The 28,000-nt window shown below is 39.2% G+C and overlaps 1 protein-coding gene across 2 annotated transcripts in view; it reads right to left on the bottom strand.

Moving 5' to 3' along the window:
* Positions 1 to 27,125, bottom strand: part of XIRP2 (xin actin binding repeat containing 2) — a 423,417-nt gene extending 396,292 nt beyond the window's left edge. Inside the window, exon 1 of one of the 2 annotated variants that reach the window (XM_036746228.1) lies at positions 26,709 to 27,125. In XM_036746228.1, the coding sequence (XP_036602123.1) occupies positions 26,709 to 27,104 (396 nt within the window). In that variant the 5' untranslated portion in view covers positions 27,105 to 27,125. The remainder of the gene's footprint in view (positions 1 to 26,708) is intronic. The other variant, XM_036746227.1, reaches the window with a different exon arrangement.
* Between the last annotated feature and the right edge of the window lie 875 nt (positions 27,126 to 28,000).

Here is a 28,000-nt window from a genome sequence, read left to right as displayed (position 1 = left end):
ATTTTTAATTATGCAATCTGTTCAGTTTACTTTGACTTATTTTGTGTAGGAACACTCAAAGAAGCTATGAAAAGCTAGTGCCAGTCAAAGCTTCTAGCCTTCTAAGAAATGGTTTTAATTTAATAGGCTATACCTGCATAAAAGACCCAGAGACCTCTTCATGCGGATGGCTACATTCTAGAAGTACATTTTCAAGAAGATACATGATAGGACAGCTCACTTCCTCTAGTTAGAATAGCCTACGAGCTGACAATAAGCTTGAAAGTCACATACTAGACTACAAAAGGGAGTGTCTACATAAACCAAAGATAATAATTTATAAAACAGAGGCTAAAGGTGTCACTGAATTTAGCAGCCTTTGCATTCCTCCATCTAATAATGCACTGATAGAGAGGAAGAAAACTGAATCAAGAAGGTCAGCCTATGCTCTGGGAGGCTGGCAGCCACAGCTTGCTACATAAAGCAGCAGACCAAACTAAAGGTCTACAGAGCAGCGTAATTACTTCACATGTGATTCTTAGGCAATTTCATCAGTGTCATCTATAAGACATTTTTAATATAAAGTGGGGATATTGGATGACCAATGGAGAGAGATGTTGGAGCAAAGCCACTGAAGTGATTGCTTCTGCTGGGCTGAGCAGATGTGGAGAACAAATGGCATCAGGGTATCCAAGCAGCTGCTACAGCAAGGGCAGAAGTAGAAAAACTGTGAGTGAGCTGGGCAGGCAGAAGTACCACTATCAGAACACATAGCATCTCACTTCAAATGAAGAAGATAGTATTGGAATTCTTGCAAATATAGCAAACAGATAAACCTGGCAATCAGAAATCAGAGATGGAACTAGTTCATCCTGACCAAAGGATATGGACAATCATGCATTCACTCAATCTTTTATTCAATAATTCAGTGCCTACTCTGTACCTGAAACTAACCCATCTACAGTGAAGGATAGCCAAAGAACTATAAGGCATAGGACCTCCCTTCAAGAAGCTCAGTCTAATTTCTGGTAAAAAAGACATATGTATACTCATAAAACTTCTGAATAACAATGTGAATGGTGCATTGCACAGAGTAGACCCTTACAGTCATAGAACCCTAGATTTAGGGCTGGTTGAGGCCATTGAATTCAACTCTCCCTCATTTTAAAAATGAAGAAACTGAAGCATAGAGAGGTGAAGTGAATTGCTCAGGGTCACTTCTTTGAACAGAGGAGTGACAATGATAGCAATGTGTTAGGAAGTTTAGTCTGGCAGTTGTGTGAAGGATAAAACAGAGAGGAGAGAAATTAGAGGCAGGGACACTAGGTAGGAGGCTACTCCAACAATTCCAGGGTCAACTAAAGATTCAGGTGGGTGGTTATGGTAATGATAGGGAAGAAGGGATTTGGGAAAGATTATAAAGGAAGAATGACTATAACTTAACTATTGAATACTTAAAGGAGAGCACTGGAGAAATCAAACACTCTGAGTTTCTGAGTTTTGTTGTATAGGAATGTGGTAATTTAACTGACATAATGAGGAAAGTCAGATAAATTACTTTGCCAGGGGATGATGAATTTCATTTGGGGCATGTTAAGTTTTCAGTGCTGAGAAGGTATCCAACTGGGATTGTCCCACAAGCAACTGAAAAAAGAGGCAAATAAAACAAGACTGAAGATTTAGATATATGAAAATCATTTGCATAGAAGTGATTGCAATCTCACAAAGAGAAGACGGCCAAAGACTGAACTTTGAGTATGCTCAAGTTTAGAGTAAAAGGGATGAAAAAAGGAAGCAGTTATAGAGGGAGGCAGAGAATGAGGATAGTATAATGTCAGATAAGTTAAGGGACAAGAGAAGTTGCAAGGGATGGTCAGTGGTACCAAATGCACCAGAGAATTCAAAGAGAAAGTGAACAAAGGCAATTGTATTTAATCTATAGGAGGGCACTCACAATGTTCTAGAAGGTAATTTCAGTAGGGGCGGGTCTGGAAAGTTAAAAAGAAATAAATGGTGATAAAAGGGAGGCAACTGATATAGACCACAATTTGTGAGCATACAGAAAAAATAGAGTGCTAGCGAGAGGTAGAAGTAAGATTAAGCAATGGTAGTATTCAAGATGAGAAGGATCTGTTGAGAGTTTCAAACAGGGGAAAGAGAGGAAACCATGGAATGAGAGAACTGAAGTTACTTAAGATAATACAAAAGCCAGAGAAGCGTCCAAGTGGTTTTGAAGTCTATCAGCCAGGAAGAGGAGAAAAATGGTAGATAATTAGATTTAAATAGGTAAAGCCTTACTGGTAATTACATTTCTAATTGAAACCCTTTGGCAGAGGACAACTGAAAGCAGCTTCTGTGTGCATTGGGGTTTGACAGGAATCAGCTAATTGCCTATCAAAGAAAATTGAGACAGGAAGCCCACTAAAATGAATAAACCCTCATTTAGAAGCCCCTATCAATCCCCCATTAATAAGCATTTATTAAGCCTTTATAATATTCCAGGCACTGTGCTAAGTACTAGAGATACAAGGACACAAATGACCAAGTTCCCTGCTCTCAAAAGGCTTACATTTTCTAAGGGGAAACAGCATACATGCAAATAAGTACAAAATTTCTTTCTTTTATTTCATCATACCTATGATGTCATTGATTAAGGCCAGTCCCAATGAGGAACTCTCCTTAATAATGCAGATTGCTACCTTCCCTTCAACTTATAGTCTCAGAGAGTTGCTTAGGGGTGAGTGTGTTTGTGTGTTTGTGTGTGTGTGTGTGTGTGCGCGCGCGTGCGCGCAAGCGCGTGTGTGTGCATGGTGGGGGGGATGGGCTGGTGAGGAGATACTAGAAAGTCAAATGGCTTGCCCAGGGTTACCTAACCAGTTGTGTGTTTGATGTAGGACTTAAACCCAAGTCATTCTGACCCTAAGACCAGAGACCAGCTCTTTATCCATTACGCCATGCTACATATCAAAATGAACACAAAGTCTTTTTATTTTTATTTTATTTATGTATATTTTTATGGGTGGGCAACTGGAAAGGAGTGGAGAAGTCCTCATGGTGAAGGTTGCATTTGAACAGTTTAGAGTGAAAAAAGACCCTCTCCTGATAGAACGTAAACTAGAGAATAGAGATTATTTCATTCTTTGTATTTGTATTCTCAGTGGTTATCAAAGTGACTAGCACATAGTAGACATTTAATAAATGCTTACTGCCTGCCTTCTTTCTTGACTTAGATAAAATTCCATTTTCTGCTAGAAGCTTGTTCTGTTCCATCTCCCCCAAACTCAAATCTTTATCCCCTTTCCCTCATTCTATGCTTTTCTTCTGAGGTTACCTCCAATATACTGAATCTCTCTTGCATATGTAAATTATCATTTGCATGTTGTGTCCCCCAATGTAATATAAGATCCTTGAGGACAGGAGCTATGTTTTTGCCATTCTCTGTATTACTTGCATTTAGCATGATTACTGGCACATGGTATACGCTTAATAAATGCTTTTTGATAATGATAATTTGATCATCAGAGACAGAGGTAAGGTGGAGGTGCTTCGTACATAGGAGATAGTCCCGTGTGGATTCTATAAACTGAGATATTTAATAAATTCTTATTAATTGGGAACACAGAGAAGTGAACAGATGTGGAAAATAGGCAGGAAGATGTGAGAACTGACCAAAAAGGTTGTGAGGATGGAACAAAGAACAGCATCTTGATTCTAAGTCCTAGAGGAACTGGGTTGCTAAAGTCAGAGGCACTGGTCATTCAGTTAACTTAGCATGTGTGATGCAAATGTACAAAGCCCACAGTAGTAGCCTGATTGTATATGTGTGTATGTATATGTGTGCATATGTGTATGCATATGTATGTGTGTATGTACGTATACACATATGTATATGTGTATATATGTGTGTATATATACACATATATGTGCATATATATCCATCCTAGACTTGAAGTTTTCAAAGAGTTCAGAACAAGAATAGGTAAGATCTTATCACCTAGATTTCCCTACATACTTTGCCTTTCCTTTTCCTAGGAATGATGGCAAAAAGTCAACACAATAGATAAATACATTTAAAAAAAACCCATGACATTATATATAATGTTCCACATCTATGGACCCCATACCTCTGCAAAGGAGTAGGGCAGGAAGGATGGGGGGAAAATTGAATTCTAAACTTCCCCAGATTGGAAACTGATCAGGTCAAAGCTTCTGTGCCAAGCAGTAGAGGGATTGGACTTGTAAGTAACCATTACACTTCCAACCTGGATGAAATAGGGAGATCAGTGGTGGGTGGGAAAAGAGAGAGATAGAGAGAGAGAGAGAGAGAGAGAGAGAGAGAGAGAGAGAGAGAGAGAGAGAGAGAGAGAGAGAGAGGCAGAGATACACAGACAGACAGAAAGACAGACAAACAGACAGAGGGAGACACAGACAGAGGAATATAACCCCAGACTCTTTGATATGAGACTCCTCCTCACTGGTAGATATGAATGCCCTGCTGTACATGAGGGGTAGGGTAGACTTCACAAGAGTGGGAAAGAAAAGTGTCTTGTCATTTCTTCAGATGTTCTTCAAGTTCTCATCAAGTCTTATCAAGTTATCTTCAAATTTCAGGCCATTTCAGGCACTTCTGGTCTCTAGCTTCAACAGAAAAATAGAGAATGAGACCAAACCCATTTCAGGACGCTGAAAGAAAAATGCTCTGGGAAGACACGAGAGGAGCTGGCAGTTTTTACCATGTCGCTATCCCCAGCTTGCTACATTAGAGCCTTTGGAGAGTTTCCCCTTGGGTGAGATTGGTGGACTCTCCCTTGGTTGAGCTGTGATATCTCACTCCCAATTGGAGAGCTCCTTCATTCTGTATTGTCTGGTATATATCCTTCCTTGTATACTTTCTCTGATTTCTGCTTTGCTACAATTTGGATAAATGGATTTCTTTGCTATTTGCTATGTGTGTTCATTGTGGAAGTGGTATTTGGTGGGAAAGGAGTCAGTCTTGGTCATAGAGCTTGGGTCTCCTTTCCCCCCAAAATGAGAAAGAGTAATCAGAAATTAGATTGAACCTGATCATATTACCTGGACTAAAATATTTAAGGTAGCAGAGAGATATAATTCTAGCCTGGTATAACTCTCACTGAGGAGAGCAAGCTGGCCTCCATCCTCAACTCCCCAATTCCCCTTCTAGAAGGAATTAAAATCTTCTTTGGAAAAGAGAAGGGGGAGAGGAGGCTAGAGATTCTATTATGGTTCCCTTTGAGCTACACAATATCTCTAGGTTAGATGTGAAACTCACTACCGTGTGGGGCCTTGCCATAGAGAAAACAGAGGAGAGAAGAGGAGAGGAAAGGAGAGGAGAGGCGAAGAGAGGAGAGGAGAGGAGGGAGGAGAAAGGGGGGAGATATCTAAAGAGACAAAAAAGATATGCAAGAAAATCATTAAGTAATGATTTTTCAAAGCCCTGAAGAGAAGATTTTACTCATGGGGAATAGTGAAGAATGGCATGATGCCATAATAATAGTGTGAGGAGGGCTGATTCTCTTGAGGACAGAGATAATTTCCTTCTTTTATAGTATCCTTTGATGGCTGCTACTGTGCTGTGGACAATGTAGGTGCTTACTTTACATTTTTATGGTGTCATACATTGTTAAATTAATATATATTTCATGAGGAGTGATTTACAGTAGATGCTAAGGGAAAAATCATTTTTAATAGCAATGCAGGAGACTAGAGGAATTCAATTCAATAAACATTTATGACATATCTCCTGGGTGAAAGACATTGTGATAGATGTTAAGGATACAAAGACAGAGACAAAACCAATCTTCATCTCCAAGAGTTTTCAAATATACACAAATTCATTACAAGGTAGGGAGTGATAAGAGACAGATGAAAGATATAGGCAAAATGACTCAGGCATAGCTACCTGTGAGATGACACTTTGGGCTGGGATATCGGGAAAGGCTATCTAGCAAGAAGAACCTCAGCTAAACTTTGGGAAAAATAAGAATTAAGAAATACAAAGATGAGAGAGTATAGAACGTCTAGTGAGATGAGATGGCATGTTGAGTATGAGTATTAGCTAGTAGCCAAATTTGGGTGGAAAGTAAGAGTTAGTTAAAGGGATTAACATGAAATAAGTATAAAAAGTTGGGCTGGAGTCAGATGGGTGACAGTTATAAACACCAGATCATTGTCCTATAAACTATGAAGATTTTTCAGCAGAGGAATGACATGATTAGACTTGCACCTTAAGATAGCAAATTTAGTAGCTGTGTGAAGGACGGCTTAGAAAAAAGGAGAAACCAAAGGCAGAAGAAACAATGCTGGGAAGGAAGGATAATTATAATTGTCCAAGTGCTGAAGCCTGAGCTAGGGTGGCAGTAGAGTGAGTAAAGAAAAGGAAGCAGACACGAAAGATACTATGACGTAGAATCAATATGGCTATGCCACCACTTGGTTATGTAGGGAAACAAATAGGAAGGAAGGACAGTTGACTAATATTTCCGACCTGGATTACTTAGAGGATTGTGACACTATCAATAGACATAGCTAATGTTGAAGGAGGGGTGGGTTTAAAGAAGAAGATGACGGAATTGATTTTGTACTTACTGAATTTAAGGTATAGATAGAATGTCCAGAGAGAGATATTCATCAGGGTGTAGGAGATAAGGTCCCAGAATTCAGGGAAGAGATTATGGTCAAAGAATATAGATTTTGAAGTTATCTGCATAGAGATGGTAATTGAATCCAGGGGAGCTGATGTTATGTCAAAGGAGTGGGCACAGAAAAGGAAAAAAAGATCTTTGGCAGTAGTTTGCTGGTAAAGGTTTAATAAGTGGCTTTTCAAAAGAAAAGAACATGCACACTTTTTAAAATTTTTTTTGAGTGGGGGAAGGCAGGCCAATTGGGGTTAAGTGACTTGCCCCCATGGTCACACAGCTAGTGTGTCAAGTGTCTGAGGCCAGATTTGAACTCTGGTCCTCCTGACTCCAGAGCCAGTGTTCTACTCACCGCACCACCTAGCTGCCTCCACACTTTTAAAGTTTAACTGACATGATCACTTTCTCCATCACTTTTTAAAGTTTAAACAATGAACAAAAAAATAAGAATTCGAATCTTGGTTTGTAAGATTTGATGATTTCTGAAGTGTAAATGTTCATGCTGAAAAGTTAATAGTTGGTTTTTCCTTTATCTAGCACACCCCTGGCCTTGGGTGACACCCATTCCTAGAGGACAGAAGATAGATGGAAAACTGAGGAAGCAATTGAGAAGGAATATGTCTAGGTAGGAAGAAAAGCAAGAAAAAGGAGTGTCATGGCAATTAGGGGAACAGAATGGCTAGCAATGAAGGGAGATCAACTATGTCTAAAGTTTCAGAGAAGTTGAGGAGGATGTCTAAGAAAACAACATCCAACTTAGCAATTAAAGGATCATTTCCCACCTTTAAGAGAGATGTGTTAGTAAAATGGTGGGGTCAGAAGTAAGACTATGAGAGGTTGACAAGTGAGTGGATGGTGAAGAATTGAAGAAATTGTATGGCACAGACTGTTCTTTTCATGAGTTTAATATGGAAAAGATGGAAAGATATATGATGATAGTTTGAAAACATGGTGGAGTCTGAAGAAGGTTTAAAAAAATAGATTAGAAAGAATACAGAACAGGTTTTTGGTAATGCCTTTCCCAATCCCAAACTGGCTGCCTTTCTAGTTACCTACTACGGCAACTTACAAGTGTTTCTAAATCTCCTGTGAGTGGGCCTTTTGCCTGATACTTGACAAAAGTAACAGTAAGAACTAAAGACAGGCCTGACCTTCAGAGATGTCTGGCATGCACTTAGGCCTGGGCCTTAGCCCTGTCGCGTAAATGCCGAAGCCGGGTTGAGAAGGCTTTGACCTGGGAGCAGATGGCAGTCACCTCCGTGCAGAGGGCCTGGGCTTGTGCGCACAAGCTCTCCCCCCAGCCCCAGCCCTGGTCGGAGGTTGAGCCTCGCTCCCTCCAGGCTGGGTTGGTGGGGGGGGGGAGGGTGGCGGGCTAACACTACGGAGCCGGAGAACCAGGAAGGCACGCTCCAGCCTAGCAGAGAGAATGGGAGCCCCGGACCCTGCCATTCTCTTGGAATCTTGGGCAAATGGCAAGGGCCCTGCATTTGGACTGGCCACTCTCAAGGCAGAGGCTGGGTGGCAGGAGTGGGAACGGGAGACCAAGGCTGAAGTTGCTGCCCTAGCCCAGCTCTTCTTGTGCCTGTAGGGCAGCTCCCATCTTGAGCCTAAGGTCAACATGGAGGAGGCAGTGGCACTTGGTCCCAAGGCTCAGGCCAAGGATGAGGCATCAGATTCCAAGCAGGCACTATTCAGATTCCTGATGAGCCAGCTGTTGACCAAGATGTCAGAGACTCGAATCACTCCCAGCTTGGTCTGGAGGAACCATGGCCCCTGCAGTGTTGTCGTTTGCACCAGGACCTGGGGGCAGGTCCTGCTTCTATGTCACAGGGGACTGCATTACTCTGCTTGAACCACCTGCAGACCTCAGGAGCCAAGGGCAAGGCTCAGGTCCAGCGGGGAGTGCCACTTGCTACCACACACCACTGGCGAGAGTGACAGGGTCTCCAACCACCTAAGGCCCCTTGCTTCCTGTCTCTGCCCTCCGTCATGCATGTTTATCCCCACTTCAGTACCCAAACTGAATAAAATAGCCTCCTTCCTGCCCCTGCAAAAAAAAAAACAAACAAACCAAAAAAAACTAAAGACAGAAGAATGCATGTAATGCTATATTCTTTCTTTCTTGTTCTACTAATCTGAACATTTTATATGTTTCATAGATTTTCATCCTTTTTATTTGTCAAAAACTTTGTAGGCATATAATTGAGCTAAAGAGTTTCTAAGAACTTCCTTTAATTTCTCTTCATTTGTCATGAATTTTTCTTTTTTACTTTTGATTTTGGTAATTTGGTTTTTGCTTCTTTAAAAAAATTCCCTAATGATTTTTCCTTTACAATTTTTTTTCTCCAGAAATGTTCCCAGTTTTTTGGCATTGAATTGTTTTTCTCTTCTTTGATGTACACAATTTTACTTTTATGTTGAGTTGGATTTTCTTATTTATGATTTTTCATATTTTAATTGTACATCCTATTCATTGATCTATTTTTTCTTTCTTTTTTCATAGAAGCATTTAGACAAAATCATTTTCCCCGATGTATGCCATTGCTATCAAGTCAACCATTGCTAGCATGCTTGTCACTGATTTATGGAAATTCTTTGCTATTGTAAAATTTATTTTGCATGAACTTATATATTAACAACACTAGAATCATTTGATTGACTTCAAACTTCATCTTAAATGCCTTGAATTTTTTTGGTCCCTTCAAAGTCATTTATTATTTGTAACTACTGCCATCATTTGAGGATTTCCTCATTCCCAGGAATATGTAGAATGTAACATCCACAAGTATCAAGGATACCATGGGTAGTAGGATTGCTGAACTTCTGATGGTCCTAAGTGTATGCTTTTGGCATGAATTTGCAGTCTTTGTATGGTTCTTTGTCTTCCTCCAGTAGTACCTGACTCCTGGGGAGGGTATAAGTGAGTCCATACAAGGAAGAGGAGTTTCAGACCATCTGTGACTAAGGCTGCACACCAAAGGTCAAGTTGGAAATGAAAAAAGTCACTGCACACATCAGTCACCAAGCTCTGTCGATGCTTCTTTCATGATGCTTCTCAAATTCATGCCTTTCTTTCCATTTCTATTGTCTGCCTGACCTTCAGCCCTTCAACCATTCCTTCTTTAAAGATGAAGGGCAGCAGGTTAGGTATAAACTCCATTCTACTAACTTGACTCCTTGGGTTAGCAGCTTGAGCTCGGCCCCCAGGAGAATTTGATGGTTTTAACTTTCAAAGTATAAGGGAGGAAAGGACTCTGAATGTTTAAAATCAGAAGTTTAAAATGGAACAGAGAACAGTTCCAAACTATCTAGTGTTTTGAATGGAAATGGTAACATTTTCTTAGTATAGCTTTGTCATGACTCACAGAAAACTTCTGACATTCGAACAAGGTTGAACTTATAGCATTTTGATTAATTTAAACTTGCACTCCTGGATTGTTTCCTCCATTTTGAAAATACGGCATGCATGATGATGCATTACGGTACTTTAGAGCAATTTGTCTCATGGCATACCATAAATGACTTACATTGACATAAAGCAAGTTAGTACACCATTAAGTCTCATAAATCACCAGCATTTGGTAGTTGGTATAGATGAGAAACATTAATGGGGCTTGAATTTGTTTCAGGTGCTTGAAACCCATTGAATTCACTCACCACTACACATTAAACATGAAGGAAAAGGTATGCCTTTTCAAGCAGGAAAATACATTAACCACCTGTGTTCTGTGTACTGTACTTATAGACCATATTTTGGTAGGTAAGTTAAGAGAAGCAGGGTGGCACCATGGACAGAGAGCTGTGTGACCTGGGGCAAATCTATGACTCTCAGTGCCCTAGGAAACTCTATACATGTATGAATTACAAAGAAGCTGCTGATTTTTATCGGCAGATGAAGTCCCTCACACTTAAGGCTAGACCTCTGGGCCTTAAAGTGTCAAAGTTCTAGGACCAGAGAAAGAAATATTTGAGGGCAGAGGTGAATGAAAAGAAATTGTAAGAATAAAAATACAAGAAAACAAAAAGGAACTTGAAAATAAATACTTATCACTTTTTTGTATCTAATTCTGTACAACCCATTCTACATCCCACCCCTTTCCTCCCTAGCCACAGAACTGTCTTTCACGTCTTCGTTTATCAGCAGATTAGCTATGGTTTGGTTGGGTATTCATGAACCATAGCTAGGCTTTTATAATCCCCATGCTTCCACTTGTAAGCTTTAAGGCAAATTTAGGGGATGTTAGGACTGATCTAGGGCTGCTAGATGGCATAGTGGATAGAGTGCCAGGACTGAAGTCAGGAAGACTCAACTTCATGAGCTCAAATCTGGCCTCAGACACTTACTAGCTGTGTTACCCTAGGCAAGTCACTTAACCATGTTTATCTCAATTCCTCATCTGTAAAATGAGATGGAGAAGGAACTGGTAAACCATTATAGTATCTCTACCAAGAAAACCCCAAATGGGATCATGGAGAGTCAGACACGAATGAAAAGTGACTTAACAACGACAAAAGGACTGATCTAGGAATACAGAGAGATTATGATTATCTCTATGTGAAGTCCAGGGAAAGAGCAACCAGTCCTACGTTCTGGGAGCTGCCACTATAATAGTTTTGTACCTGTAGAACCAACTAGAAAGGTCTACCAGAGCACAGCAAGATTAGATTGGGGAATAATAAAGGATGGTCATAGAGAATGGAATCTAGAACCAGGGATACTACTAAAGAAGACTTGTTCTCTTAAAGTAATCTCTAATTTCACTGTATCCTTGAAATTTGCTAGTCAGTATATAACGTATACTTTGATATTCTTCTCACTGTACTCCAAGTAGGTTCTTATGTTCACTATGTTCACATTGGTTATCTGAGTGTGATGCCAATTCTATAAGAATGTATTAAGAGGCTTCTAGGTCTAAAGCACTGTGCTGCTCTCGAAGAGGTTACGATCCACTCCGCAGATATGATATGTAAATCCAAAATAATTTTGAGAGAGGAAAGTAATGACAACTGAAGAGAGAGGATGGGGAATAAGTTAGAATGTTAGAAAGACTTCCTAAAGGGGCTGAAGGGCATGAGGGAGTCCAAGAGAGACACAAGTGAGGAGGAAGAACATTCCAACCTGTGCATATGCTTAGAGGCAAGAAATCAAATGTCATGGTTGCGGGGGGAGGGGATAACAAATAAGCCAATTTATCTGAAATGTATGTACTTATCTTCGCCCTAAGAACACAAGCTCCTTGTAAGTAGGAATTGCTTCATTCATTGTTTTTTGCATACTAAGCATCTAGCACAATGCTTGGCACATAGGAGACACTAAATGTGTGTTGATTGATTGATTGAATAAAATGGGATGGATAGGAGAGCTGTTGTGGAGGTAGGATAGATAAGACTTATTAACTGATTAGATATGGGGGAGAGCAGAGAGTGAGAAAAAGGGAAAAATCAAAAATGGCTCAGAGGTTGTGAACCTGCATTACAGGAAGCATGGTGGTGGTGCCCTTGACAGAAATAGGTAAGTTAGGTAAGGAATGAAAGAAAGCTAATTTCATTTTGGTGATGTTGATTTTGAGAAGTATAAATAATATAGGTAAAGATGTCAAGTAGCCTCTTGGAGATGTGGGATTAGGGCTCAGGAGAGAGAAATTACTGGATATGTAGATTTTGGAGTTATCTGCATGGAGATGAAAATTAAACTCATTTCCATTCACCTATCCCCTGCATTAATATGCATCACAGACCTCACAATTCTAAGAGTATTTCATAACACCACACAGAAAATAGGACAACTCTTCACTCCTGAGCAGGAGCATAAAGCTCCATGGGACTCAGGCATAGCAAGCTGAAGTAAAAAAAATGCCTTGGGTTTAGAGAAAGCACAACCTAGGTTAGAGCAAATCTTTTTTTTTTAATCTTGAAGTGTCACAAAATTATTGCAATAGTCATAGAGATGATATATGATGTTGACTGCAGAATATCTGAATTCCAGTGATAGAGGCCTAGAGAATAAATATCTCTTCTTTAACAGGTTGCTGAAAAAGTAATTAACCAATACCCTGTTAACTACATGGACAAGGCACATTCTCTTGATCGATTACATAAATGTGGGAGAGCCCCAATATAAACTCCAAATCTGGCCTGGACAGCAAGAATCTCTCAATAGGCAGAGTAAAATAGAACCTTTTTTTGTAATCTCAGGGAAACAAAATAAAAGGACCCTCAGAATAAGGAAGATGGAAAATAGTAGTTCAGGAGATTAACAAACCTATAGAATCACTTATGAAGTTGTCTCTTAATTAGTGTCTCTCTGCTTTCGTCTCTCTTTTCTCTAGTTCATCCTCCACGCTACTGATGAATTGATATTTCTTTTTCTTAATTAATTAATTTAGTTTTAGTTTTCAACATTCAGTTCCACAAGCTTTTGAGTTTTAAATTTTCTCTGCCTCTTTCCCCTTCTCCCTCCCCAGAATGGCATGCAATCTGTTATAGGCTCTACGTAAACATTCATATTAAACATATTTTCACATTAGTCATGTTGTAAAGAAGAATTAGTACCAATGGGATGAACCACAAGAAAGAAGAAACACCAGAAGAGAGAGATCAAATAATATGGTTCAATTTGCATTCAGACTTCATAGTTCTTTCTCTGTATGTGGATAGCATTTTCCATCATGAGCCTTTTGGAGTTGTCTTAGAACCTTGAATTGCTGAGAAGAGCTAGGTCTATCAAAGTTAGTCATCACACAATGTGGCTGTAACTGTGTACGATGTCCTCCTGGTTCTGCTCACCTCACTCAGCATCAGTTCATATAAGCCTTTCCAGGATTTTCTGAAGTCTGCCTGCTCTTCATTTCTTATAGGACAATAGTATTTCATTACATTCATATACCACAACTTGTTCAGCCGTTACCCCTCAGTTTCCGTGAATTCATATTTTTTAAGCACCAGTGTGACTTCATAATTTTAGGAACTTCATAATTCAAGGAACTTTGGCGTGGCTCTTTATTGCCTCTAGGATATAGTCAAAGGTGAATGACTGAGGTTTAGCAAGTTCCATATTATCTACCTAGAACATTCAGGAAAAGATAAAATAATGGATAATGGATTGTCAAGACCTATACAGCAAATAGCAAAAGGCTTTCATTGATTTCCCTAGAAGCAGCAAAGTTCCCTTTAGTTTCTGCATGTTAACAACCACCTAGTCTAATCATAAGCCCTTGCCATAATGTCAGATTTCTAGAAGAACAACAGAATAAAACAGGCCAGGAGTCCTGAATCCACAAGACTTTCATTTTAAGCTGACCGATAGTAATCAAGAGAGGTCTTTGCTCCCATCTCTTCAGTGGGGGAGGGCATTGTTCTCTCTTGACATGTACTCCAAACTCATAGGGCATGATAACATTTAAGAGGCAACATTTGAAGCCTTACCTCCTACTCTAGTGGTTTATTACTTCCAACAATGACTCTCATTGCCAATCTTATCCAGGGCTCATTCAGAATCCTACTCAGTCTTTCCATTACATTTCCACCTAACACTACACTGGAAATTAATTCAACTGACACTAGTTGGTCAGACAGCAAAGACATCAGTGACAATGATGACAGTACTAGAAATAGCAAGCATTTATTTAGCGCTTTTAAGGTTTGTCAAATGCTTTACAAAAATCATCTCATTTTATCCTGACAATGATCTTGAGTGGTGGATGCTATTATTATCCCCATTTCACAGATAAGAAAATGAAGACAGACAGAGGTTCAGGTCTTCCTGATTTCACTATCAAGCAGTGGAGACCTTAGAATTCAATATTCCTCAAGGAAAAAAAATGGCTTATAATCAAAAATAATTTACCATGCAAAACCAAGTCTAAACCTATGGGGGAAGATGGACATTTAGTGAAATAGAGGACTTCCCAGCATTCCTGATAAAAAGACTCATGCTATATAAAAAAATTTTGAAATAAAAACACAGGAGTCAAGACAAATGCAAAAAGATAAATATGAGTGAGCAATTGTAATGAACTGTTTACATGATAATATAGAGAGATGATATGTATTCCCTTAGAACCCCTTTAGCAACCAGGGTCTTAGACCAAGTCAAATAAGACAGAGAATCTAGGAGTGGTTTTGTTATATCATGATGATCTCAAAAGAATATGGAAATAAGATGGAGGGCATATTAAAAGGAGATTTGGTCCTAAGCAAAACAAACAAAACCCCCCTAATGTTGAGGATGGATAGAAAAGAGGGGCTTAAAAAAGGAAAGGATAAGAAACTAGATTGGGCAGGGTAGGGGAAGAGAAACTACTCTGGGTAGAGGAAGAGAAAAGGGGCTACAGAGCAGAAGGAGACTGCATCAAAACTAGGGCACAGATATTAAGGACGATTCTCTCATTGCCTTCTTTATAAAGGAAAGGAAACAAAAAAGGAAAGGTATAAGAGATTAAGATGGGGGAAATAAACAATTGAGGATCATATTGTTAATGGAAATGGAATGAACGCTCCCACAAAATAGTAGAGGATAGGAGAATAGATTTGGCAAAAGGAGGCATCTATAATCACAAGGTATTCAGCCTTATATTGTACCAAGAAAAAGAAAATCAACTGCAGGAAGTTAGAGAAATACTAGTGTATCATTTTTTAATTCCTTTTGAATAGCTTGGAGATTGGGTGAGATTGTTGTAGTGGAAGGCTGAATTGAAGCACAGAACAGGAAGCCTTTTGACACAGGGGTGGGGGCAGGGTTCTGGGATCTTTTTGGGATATCTGATTCCTCCATGGAGGCTAGAAGACTGTTCAAGATCAGGGATTTGCAAACTAGTCAGATCATTTCCAAAAAATCAACACAAGCTAGAATTTTCCTGGTGCTTTTTATGCACTTAGTACAATCCTGATGTTAGGGCATTCTTTAGAGAGCTAGGTATGATACACAGCTGGGGTGGGGGTGGGGAAACATCTATATGATTCTCTAGATCATGTGCATGCAGTCAGTAAAGATATTGAAAAAGCACCAGAGCAGCAGATGCCTGGCAAAAGAAGTGGGTTAACAGCAGAGACATCTGAATTGGCCAAGATGCTCTTACAACAGAAGTGTGAACAGCATTGGTCTCCCACATAAAATGTCAATGAATGCCAATCCAGGAACTGACAGTAGTTTTCCCAGTTGAAGGTGAGTCAATATTGCTCAACATCTCTCTGCGGTTGCTGGCCCTACATTCTTTAGCAATGTCATATTCTTACAGCAAAGATCAATGTGACACGTAAATGAGATGAGATGGCAGTTCCCTCTGAAAGTTTTAAAGGCCATGCAAATATGTTGAGTTGGGAAATCTGCCATTAGTTCATAGAGCAATTTTCTCCAACTAAAATAAAATGCTGGACAGGAGGCTGTAAAATAACAAATTTCTAAACGGGCAAATAGAACAGCCAACAAACACTAAAGTTATTCAAAAAACAAATGATACCACCAGGGGAAAATGCTTAAAATAAAACCAAGTGTTATTGCTGCATCTTTTCAATGTCCTTGAGTTTTATGTTTCTTTTTTTTTTTGTGCAAGTTAAACAAAACACCTGCCATATGTTTTCATTTGTTTCACTTCCCCTGAATCGCAAACCCCTAAGAGACAGGGACAATGTCTTTGTCCATGCTGTATATAGCCCTCTTTAGGCACCGACGAATATTAAGAAATGATATGAGCTACCAAGCAATCTCTGTGCAGACTTTTTAATGAGATTTTTGTAATTTTTTTGTCTCATGAAGCACTGGACTTGGTCATTTGGGGGAGAACCATTCATAAGCTCACCTCACCGAATATTTTGCAGTGTGGGCTTTTCTTTGCAGGATAGCTTACAAAATTCAAAGACTGTTACCCACAGAGGTCACCGAAGTCAGCCTCAGTTTCCTTTTCCGTAGAGGAAGAAATTGGACTAGTTGGCCCCTAAGGTCTTTCCCCCTCTGAATCTATGATCCCATCATCTTGAAAGCAACTAGGATACTTTCCCCTTGACGAACAACTTACAATTCTAGGGCCATAGAAGCTTTATCAAGAATTAATCAAGAGAAGTAACATAAAAAATTACATTAGAGAGATGGGAGGTAGTGTGATCCAGTGGAAAGGTTATTAAAATTGTAATCAAAGGACCTGAGTTCAAAACCCATCTCTTCCATTTACTTCCTGCATGATATTAGACATGTAATGTTTCATATCTGGGCTCCAGTTTCCCCAGATATAACATAACATAGTTGAATAGAATATATAATATTTAACATAACATAATATAATATAAGGTGGTTGTACTAGATGGCCTTTGAGATACTTTCCAGCTCAAAGTCTATGCTTTTATATAGGACCCAAAAAGAAGCAGGGGAGAAATCATAAAACAAGATAGATGGTTGACAGACAGCCCATGTCTTACACTGGCATTCACCCTACAATGTGAAGCAAATGAAAGGAATATATTCTGCACATCGAGTGGAAGATCCATGAAAGAATATGGATGTGAGATGCTCAGGAAAGGAGGATGTAGATGATTTGCAAACTGCATTATTGTTAGAGAATGCCTATGATAATGAGATCACAGATCCATCAGAGCATCAAAGTAACTGGTTGAGTCTCTTCATTGCACAACTGAAAAAAATAAAATCAAATGGATCATAGCTATTACTTAGTGTCTCACAGCCAGAAATGGCAGATTCCGGAAAACTGATCTCTTGGTTTCCTGATTCCCAGACTAAAGTGGCTCAGTGGATGGAGTGTTGGCTGGAGTCAGGAGGACCTGAGTTCCTGAGTTCAAATACAGTCTCAGATACTCAGATACTTATCTGTGTGACCCTGGGCAAGTCATTTAACCTCAATTACTGAGAGAGAGACAGAGAGAGAGAGAGAGAGAGAGAGAGAGAGAGAGAGAGAGAGAGAGAGACAGAGACAGAGAGACAGAGACAGAGAGACAGAGACAGAGAGAGACAGAGACAGAGAAAGTCAGAATCCAATCCTAGATTTGCCAATTACTACTTTGGGGATCTTTGGTAAATCATTTTATCTCCTTGAGCCTCAAGTAAAAGGACAAGGGAGAATAAAGAGATAGGAATATCCCTATGTTGCTTTAAAGAGGAATGGTTCTCTTGCCATCTTATTTTCAGAAATAAAACATTAAGGGTCTATAAGTCATGGCTTAAACATGCCCCTAAACTGTATCTTGAAAAAGTGGCTAAATTCCTATCCCAGAGATATTATCTTAATGAAAACCAAAAACAAACACAGATATTGTCATCCTGTCCTGGTATAGCAAGGTTACAGCTGTCATTTCAAGTATTAATTTCTTTTTTTTTTTAAATGCAATTTATTTATTTAACATATTTGGTTTTCAGCATTGATTTTCACAACATTTTGAATTACAAATTTTCTCCCCATTTCTACCCTCCCCCTCATTCCAAGATGGCTTATATTCTGGTTGCCCTGTTCCCCAGTCAGCCCTCCCCTCTCATCCCCTTTTCCCTTCCTTTCTTGTAGGGCAAGATAAATTTCTACGCCCCATTGCCTGTGTATCTTATTTTTTAGTTGCATACAAAAACTTTTTTTGTTTTTGAACATCTGATTTTAAAACTTTGAGTTCCAAATTCTCTTCCCTCTTCCCTTCCCACCCACCCTCCCTAAGAAGTTGAGCAATTCAACCTAGGCCACACATGTATTATTATGTATAACCCTTCCACAATACTCATGTTGTGAAAGGCTAACTACATTTTGCTCCTTCCCAACCCATCCCGCTTTATTGAATTTTCTCCCTTGACCCTGTCCCCTTTCCAAAGAGTTTGTTTTGATTACCTGCACCCCCATCTGCCCTCCCCTCCATCATCCCCCTGCCTTTTTTTTTTTTTATCTTCCTCCCTCTTCTTTCCTGTGGGGTAAGATACTCAACTGAGTATGTATGGTATTCCCCCTCAGGCCAAATCTGATGAGAGCAAGGTTCACTCATTCCCCCCTCACCTGCCCTCTCCCCTCCTCCCATAGAACTGCTTCCTCTTGCCACCTTTATGTGAGATAATCCACCCCATTCTATCTCTCCCTATCTCCCTCTCTCAGTATGTTACTCTCTCATCCCTTAATTTCATTTTATTTCTTTTAGATATCTTCCCTTCATCTTCAACTCACCCTGTGTCTGCTCTCTCTCTTTTACATATATATATAAACACATATATATATATATACACATACATACACATACATACATATACACATAGATACATACATACATACACATTCACTTATATATATATACATAAACATATATATATATATACATATGCATATTCCCTTCAACTACCCTAATACTGAGGTCTCATGAATCATACTCATCATCTTTCCATGTAGGAATGTAAACAAAACAGTTCAACTTTAGTAAGTCCCTTGCAATTTCCGTTTCTTGATTACCTTTTCATGCTTCTCTTGATTCTTGTGTTTGAAAGTCAAATTTTCTATTCAGTTCTGGTCTTTTCACTGAGAAAGCTTGAAAGTCCTCTATTTTATTGAAACTGCATATTTTGCCTTGGAACATGATACTCAGTTTTGCTGGGTAGGTGATTCTAGGTTTTAATCCTAGCTCCATTGACCTCCGGAATATCGCATTCCAAGCCCTTCGATCACTTAATGTAGAAGCTGCCAGATCTTGGGTTATTCTGATTGGGTTTCCACAATACTCAAATTGTTTCTTTCTGGCTGCTTGCAGTATTTTCTCCTTGATCTGGGAGCTCTGGAATTTGGCAACAATATTCCTAGGAGATTTCTTTTTGGGATCTATTTGAGGAGGCGATCGATGGATTCTTTCAATTTCTATTTTGCCCTGTGGCTCTAGAATATCAGGGCAGTTCTCCTTGATAATTTCCTGAAAGATGGTATCTAGGCTCTTTTTTTGATCATGGCTTTCAGGTAGTCCAATAATTTTTAAATGATCTCTCCTGGATCTATTTTCCAGGTCAGTGGTTTTTCCAAGGAGATATTTCACATTGTCTTCCATTTTTTCATTCCTCTGGTTCTGTTTTATAATATCCTGATTTCTCATAAAGTCACTAGCTTCCACTTGCTCCAATCTAATTTTTAAGGTAGTATTTTCTTCAGTGGTCTTTTGGACCTCCCCTTCCATTTGGCTAATTCTGCCTTTCAAGGCATTCTTCTCCTCATTGGCTTTTTGGAGCTCTTTTGCCATTTGAGTTAGTCTGTTTTTTAAGGTGTTGTTTTCTTCAGTGTATTTTTCAGTATTTTTTTGGGTCTCCTTTAGCAAGTCACTGACCTGTTTTTCATGGTTTTCTCGCATCCTTCTCATTTCTCTTCCCAATTTCTCCTCTACTTCTCTAACTTGCTTTTCCAAATCCTTTTTGAGCTCTTCCATGGCCTGGGGCCAGTTCATGTTTTTCTTGGAGGCTTTGGTTGTAGGCTCTATGACTTTGTTGTCTTCTTTAGGCTGTATGTTTTGGTCTTCTTTGTCACCAAAGAAAGAATCCAAAGTCTGAGACTGAATCTGGGCGCGTTTTCGCTGCCTGGCCATATTCCCAACCAACTAACTTGACCCTTGAGTTTTTCAGTGGGTTATGACTGCTTGTAGACTAACGAGTTCTATGTTCTACGTTTGGGGGGGGAGGTGCCAGCTCTGTCAGAGCCGCACTCCTCCTCACCCAAGGACCCCCAGTCCAGACTGGGCTTAGATCTTCAGCAGGCTGTTGCACTCCTGCTCTGATCCGCCACTTAATTCCTCCCACCAGGTGGGCCTGGAGCCGGAAGTAACAACAGCTGTAGCTGCCCCACCTCCGCTGCCCCCGGGGCTGGAAGCCGAACCGCGAACTCCTTCCACTCCCGCAGCATTTCCCGCTAACCTTCTCCGCAGTCTTTGGTGTTTGTGGGTCGAGGGGGTCTGGTAACTGCCGCAGCTCACATATTCAGGGCGCTAGGGCCCCCTCCGCCCGGCTTCTGGTCTGGATCGTCCACGCCGCTCAGGCTGGGCTCTGCTCCACTCCGTTCCCAGCTCCCAGCTCCGTGTGGAATAGACCTCACCCAGAGACGATCCAGGCTGTCCTGGGCTGGAGCCCTGCTTCCCTCTGCTGTTCTGTGGGTTCTGCTGTTCTAGAATTGGTTCAGAGCCATTTTTTATAGGTTTTTGGAGGGACTTGGGTATGGAGCTCACTCTAGTCCGTGCTTACCAGCCGCCATCTTGGCTCCGCCCCCCTCAAGTATTAATTTCAAAAAAAAATGTTTTCTCTGAGAAATTTACTCCATTTAATTATTTTTATCATCATTGTTTGGCTGTTCTCAGTCATATTCCTCTTTTTGTGAGCTCATTTGGGGTTTTCTTGACAGAAATACTAGAGATATTTGCCATTTCCTTCTCCAGCCCATTTTACAGATGAGGAAATTGAAGCAGCAAGGGGTAAGTGACTTGCCCAGGCTCACACAGCTAGTAAATGTCTGAGGTTGGTTTTAACTTATGTCTTCTTGACTCCAGGCCTGGTGTTCCATCTACTGCACTACCTTGCTGCCCCAGTCAGTTTTCTTCTATTCAGCTATTGACATATTATGTCTCCATGTGTGCCTATCTACTGCTCCATTTCCATAATTGGTTGTAATTAGCATTCTTTGATCACTGGCAATATTGCCAGGGCCACACCCATTCAGATTTCTAAAAACTAGTACCAGGTAGGCAAGCATCCCAGGAAATGCTCCTATCAACCTCCATTGGCATGATATTTGGCCCTCAGGACTTCCCTGCCAAACTGTGAGGCAGAGTCAGAGATGTTGATCACTCACTGATTGGTTTATGAATTACCATATCTATGTGAAGGTACTGCATTCAACAGAATAATTATCAAGGCATAGAGGTTTGTCTCCAGGTGAGACTCAGAAGTTCTAAAGGAGGAAAATATAAATAAAACAAGATAGGCAAACAAACAAATAAAAATTTTAAAAAAGTCACTAGTGTCCATATCTATACTAGCTTGCCCCAGATTACATTTATAGATCACAGGTTGAAAATTCTCTCTCTCTCCCTCTCTCTCTCTCTCTCTCTCACACACACACACACACACACACACACACACACACACAAAGTCCCAAAAGTCAGTGCATTTTAACTTGTTTATGCTTTTAAGCTTAAAACTGTACTAAGACTTTTAGGATACCCTATATAAATGGTGGGTAGACTGCCTACAGAATATAGAACTAACCCTATTAAAATGGGAAAACATAGATTGAAACTTGATAACTAGAGAAAGTACCCACCTAGATGAGCTAACAAATCAACCCAAGTACTTATCTTTCAACAGAAGCTGATCTTTCATACCAGCAAGGTGACTAGTTAAGTGAACCTTTTGTACAAAGTATATTTCAGATCAAATATCCTATGATTTGTTAACAATTGTTAATTAATAAAGAATGTAGAGAAGGGAAGGTTCTACAGTGTGGATGTGTGAACTTTGATGGATTCCAAGGAGGTCCCTGATCCCTTTAGAACTACATTAGAAGCAAGAATTTATTCAACACTGATTACTATTCACCCATCACTGTGCTGGTTAGGCTTTGAGTGGGAAATAAAATAAATATTGACATTCCTCCTAATGCAACAGGACAGATTTTATTTCAGTATTTGCTTAAATTTCCCCCACCCCTCAAAAAAGAGGCATTTCAAAAAACTGGCATTCTGTTATATATAGCTTTGATCTCCGCATACATTAAGGTGAACCTGTCTTGCTTAATAATGTTTATCTCTCAACAATATGAATGGATGTTTCATTGTCTTAAAGATTTGCAGTCTCATAATGGATTCTTATAAGCACTTTAAATACTGATAAAAAAAATCATGCTCCACACCATTTATTTGTGATAAAGCCGATGCGAATTTTTATCTTTGAATTATGTTCTGGGTTATAAGTACAAAAAATCTATAGTTTAAAAAGCTTTTCCAAGTCCCTTTTAGAGCCTAAGTTTTTAAAGTGGAGATGACAATAGGATATGTCCCTCTTTGACAATTATAAAACATAAGCAGGCATCATTATTTTAAGACTCCTTCATTAATTTTTCTTTCTAATTATATGAGGATGACTTATTTTAACAGAGGCTCTGGAGTGCAGTGAAAACAATTGAGGAGCTGATCCAGTCTCCCTTTAATGAGTTCACACATATCAAGAAAATGCTACAAAAAACATGTAGTTCCCTTGATGGATTTTAAAAGACTTTTATAAAGTGTATTGGTGATAAATGAGTCTTAAAGTGGATACTTTATGAGAAATGAGGATTCATATTCCCTGTATGTATTCTGGAAAATGTTTATAAGAAAGGATTTATAGCATATAAACCAATTCTATACCCCAACATCATAGAGTATGACTTTTTTTCTTTTAAAATAGGCTCTGTATTTGTCCGAGAATTTTAACTTTTCAGTAAGTTCCCAATCTTTCTGGAAGTTTCTTTCTCTAATAATACTATACTGTATTTATTCTTTTATCATTATCATTATTATACATTCTTGGATTTTCCCATTTAAGAATTAGTTCATGTGCTCCCTTGAAAAATTTCATGAGTTAATTTCTCATATGGCTTATAGAAATCATTCATAATCACTCCTCATTCTCTCTATTAGTATCTTTAGAAGAAAGTGACAAAGTTGGAGGGGGAGAGAAGTGTAAGAATATAGGTTTTTTTTCCATTGGAATGTTTTCTGAGTCAGAAAAATTTAAGTGTTCAACATTGCCCCTGCCTTCTTTGTGTAAAATACTGTGGCAGTTGTTGAGGGTACAAAAAGGGGGGAGGTTTTCTGATTTTTGATGCTTACAATCTACTTAGGTAAAGAATTCAAGCTAATTTGGGGAGAGAATACACAAAATAGGGTGAAGAAGAGTTGTCACAGAAGTCATATAAGAATTGAACCTTGGAAAAAAGAAGCATTCAAATTCTCTCTCTCTCTCTCTCTCTCTCTCTCTCTCTCTCTCTCTCTCTCTCTCCACAAATATATATATATATGTATGTATATTATATATACATATATATATATAATTTTTATATATAACTTGTATACAAATAAATATGTGTATATGTATATATTTATATTTCATATATATGAATCTTAATATTATATATATATATACATAGAGAGAATTCATAATAATAATAAAAGATGTGTCAACTAAAATTCTACTTTCTTCATGAATCCTTTCCCTATCCTCTTTCATGGTAGGGTCTTATCCCTAAGATTGTCTCCAGCTTATCTTGAATGTATCTTGTTTGTACACAGTTGTTTGCATGTTGTCTCCCCATTAGAATGTGAGTTCCTTGAAAGCTGGGACTATTATTTGCCTTTCTTTGTATCATTATCACTTAGTACACCTTGTGATACATAATAGGTGCTTAATAAAGGCTTGTTGACTTTACTAGTTATGTAGTAGGAGTCTGGCATAACTGTTAGGAAGTCATGTGCTTCATTAGTGTCCTTTCAATGTTGAGGAAAAGCAGTGAAGTCCCCAGAATTTTGGGTGCATCTTCAATGATGAACAGAAGGTAGGACATGGGGAAGACTCAGACATGATAGGATAGGCAGGCATGGATAGCTTGTGATCTATGTCGCTGGGGAGGATATACACATCAGTGAAATCATAGTTCCTTCTTAAATATTTGAATTTTATAAAAGGTGTTTTCTTTAGGGAGAAAATAAGATAATTCTCCCCTAGCTCTTCTGGTTTATTTTCAATAAGTGGGGATCATATGGATTTTCTACAAAAGCATGTTTGGTAAACAAGCCTAATTCTCTTGTCCTTACTCTCACTTTCTATAAAACAGTTTCTAAATCCCAAGTCTGTTGAAGAAAATGCTGAATGCATAATTGTATGTTTCATATTTTTAGAACACTGACTCAGCATGACAAACCACTTCAGAATAGAGGATATATTAAAGGTATGAGATATTAAAAGTAAAATTTCATTTTATAAGTCAAATGGTGGTACTGGTAAGTATGTAAAATTTGCTAATTTCTTTTAACACGTGCTGGCTTCTAATGTCACAGTCATTTAAATAGCATAAAGTCATTTAACAGACTAACACAACCCTATTAAGGTCTTATTTATTGTTTTGAGCTATCTAAACAGCAATCAGGAAACCTTGTCTAGTATTGAAATATCCCTTATTTCAGTATTTTTTATATTTTGTTTTGCCCTGTTTTGGTCATTCCTCCTGCCTTAATCAAACCAAGAAAGATTGAGTTATACCTCTTTCCCTCAGCTTACCTATTTCTCTTCTGGAAAGATCACAATGAAGATAATCTAAAACACCATAACAAGCCAGCCCTAAATAAGTAGAAAGTGTGTGTGTGTGTGTGTGAGAGGGAGAGAAAGAGAGAGACAGAGAGACAGAGACAGAGACAGAGAGACACAGAGAGAAACAGAGATAGAGAGACGGAGACAGAGAGGGAGGGAGGAAGGAGAGAGGGGAGCAGGGGGAAGGAGGAAGGGAAGGAGAGAGGAGGGAGGGAGAGGGAAGGAGGGAAGGGGAGAGGGAGAGAGAGAGAGAAAGAGAGAGAGAGAGAGAGAGAGAGAGAGAGAGAGAGAGAGAGAGAGAGAGAGAGAGAGAGAGAGAGAGAGAGAATGAATGCATCTATAGAAGTGAACAGGGAGTGGAGAACATCTATTCTGAAGTCAATAGCAGCATTTATATTAATTTTATAAATACCATTTAATTTCTTGTCTTCCTGTTATTCTAATTCTAATCAGTTTATGTAACAAAAATTGTCTTTAAAGAGTCCCAGTTGTATATGTTCCAGTTGGTCGACAGGGAGCAACTACTAGAACATTTGTTAATTTGGATCCTTTTAATACTCCTATTGTGAAAGATAATCATCTGTTAGCTTAAGGAGGATGCTGTTTCTTTTTGAGCATTGCTATTCTCTGAGAGTTTTCATGATGGGGGCCTTTACTTTAGACCTGAATATTCACACATACTTGGGTCATGGATCATAGATCAAGGGCTGAAAGGGATCATAGAGGTCATCTACATATGAAATTCTAAAATATGTCTTTCTCAAGATAGTAATAATTGTAATACATTAAAGAGATCACAAATAGTTTTCATTAGCCAGGGTAGTTTAAACAGAATTCTAATTAATGATGTTAAGAGTTGTCTCGGGGCAGCTAAGTGGCACAGTGAGTAGAGTCAGGAGGACCTGAGTTCAAATCCAGCCTCAGACACTTGACATACTAGTTGTGTGACCTTGGGCAAGTCCCTTAACCCCAATTGCCCTGCCTTCCCCCTTCAAAAACAAAAAAAAACAAAAAAAAGAGCTGTCTCAAGCATCAGTATGAATGCCAGATAAAACACAAACATATATACTATCTACACTAGCCAGATAATACCTGTATATTAAATATACCACGGCATATATACATATACTATCACACATATACACATATAGAATCACCAGTGTCTAAATAGACTACCACCATCAATATCATCAATATTATCAAGAATTTCCTAAGTGCTTTCAATCAATGAAATCTATTGTATCTTGGGCCCTGTGCCAAGGGCTAGCAATGCTAACAGTGACAAGACAAAGACCCTAACTTCAAGAAGCTTATGGTACCAGGTACCATATCAGAGTCTTCTTTGTGGGAGTTAGAGAAGCCTCAGCCACTGTCAGAATGGGGCATGGAAGAGGTCAATCAATAACACAAGATTCCATATGTCACAGTACATTAGACCAGGGGTGTCCAGCTCAGAGAGAAAAAGGGCCCACTAATCCATTCATAAGGAGCCCTGTGGCCTACACATTGACTTAGTTTTAAAAGGTAATGTTTTCTATGTTTTATTGTACTTTATTTTGTTAATTTCCCAATTACATTTTAATCTGTTTTGGACCACACCTGGGAGTGTTATAGGCTGAACAGACCTGCAGGCCTCATGTTTGAAACCTATGCATTAGACAGTTGCTCCAGGAAATTTGTCTGGTGCATTTTGGGAAATTAAGACAATAAACACACCATCCCAGGTAAACTGTAGGGTGACTGGCAGTTTAGTAGGTTACCTGTAGGTTACTTACTACAATGGACTGTCTTACCTTCTTGCTGTACCCAGTCAGGCCAGCTCCACCCCTTGGAGCCTCAAATATACTCCTCAGCTCCTCTAGGGCAATTGAGAAGTGCTCAATCCTGCGTCGAGTCCCCTTTGCCTCCTCTTTTAGTACTTCAATCTGGTCACCATCTGGTCCAGAATCTATTTTGCAGTCTGTGCTCTTCACTGACTCCATGTTCTTCTTTTGCTCCCCCAGATTTGTGATGAGTTTGGGAGCTATGGGAGGCCCAGTTGACACATCTGTGGCATTTCCAGACTCAAGTAATTTGCCCTGTCTGGGTTGAAAGCGCCTGCAGCAGCTGATGGGGACATTACATTCACTTTTCTGGCCATCGTTGGACTCCCATTTCTGCTTCAGAAGGTTCAGGGAGCCCTTCTGCATTGGATACTTGGGTGGCTCCAGGTTGTTCTGAAATGTCAACAAATCTTTAGTCAAGTCATGTGACCCTAGGTGTGTCAAACCCTTCTAAAACACTATGTTCTAAGTCCCTGGAGACTGGGCTTAGGGCTGAAATCCAGCAATGGTCTGTAGGCTTGGTCCCAAAAGCTAGGGACAATTATAAACATGTTGGAATTGACCAGATTTAAGGAGCAGGCAGGCACTCTAAGAAGCACATCCAGTCAAGAAATCCTAACATAAAGTAAATAAAAGCCGGAAAGGGATACTTCCTCCTCCTGTCCTTTTATGGAAAAGCAACTTATAATTTAGTTACTATGTGGAAAGTTGGACACATTTCACTCATTGTTAAGCATGTTCTGGGAAAAGGGCCATTTAACAAACTCAACACCCAAAGACAAAAATTTAAAAAAAGTTTCATTTCCCGTCTGCAACACTTCCAAGACTTCCTTTGGGATGAATGCTTACTGGAATCTCCTTAAATTAAAAATAAAAATAGTATTATCTGTAAGAGCCGAAATTACTCCATTTATATAGATGTTGATTCTTTTTTTTCCCACGTGTCTTGGAATTTGGTGGAGCATAGATTACAGCTGAACAAGACACATTTAAACTTCTCTAAATTGTTACCTCCTGGCTTGTGGCTTAGTCCCACAAGCTCAGTTTAAAGAAGAGTATGTAGGCGGAGGCACAGCTTTCTGTGACTCCTATCTGAAAAGCACCAGGAAATAAAGTTTTGTTGCTTCTCTAGGTCTATGTCAGAATCAAATTGCTTTCCGTTCTGCCCTAGAGGTGTTGCATTACAGAGGTCTGGCATTTATACATTTATTGAGTGTACTTTGGTCTTGAAGGATGATGCTTTTTATTGAAACAGTTTCCAT

This window comes from Trichosurus vulpecula, chromosome 2 (genome assembly GCF_011100635.1).
Source record: "Trichosurus vulpecula isolate mTriVul1 chromosome 2, mTriVul1.pri, whole genome shotgun sequence".
Taxonomy (NCBI): Eukaryota; Metazoa; Chordata; class Mammalia; order Diprotodontia; family Phalangeridae; genus Trichosurus; species Trichosurus vulpecula.
The sequence above is the reverse complement of the archived record's forward strand: the minus strand, read 5'-3'. Positions and strand labels throughout refer to the sequence as shown.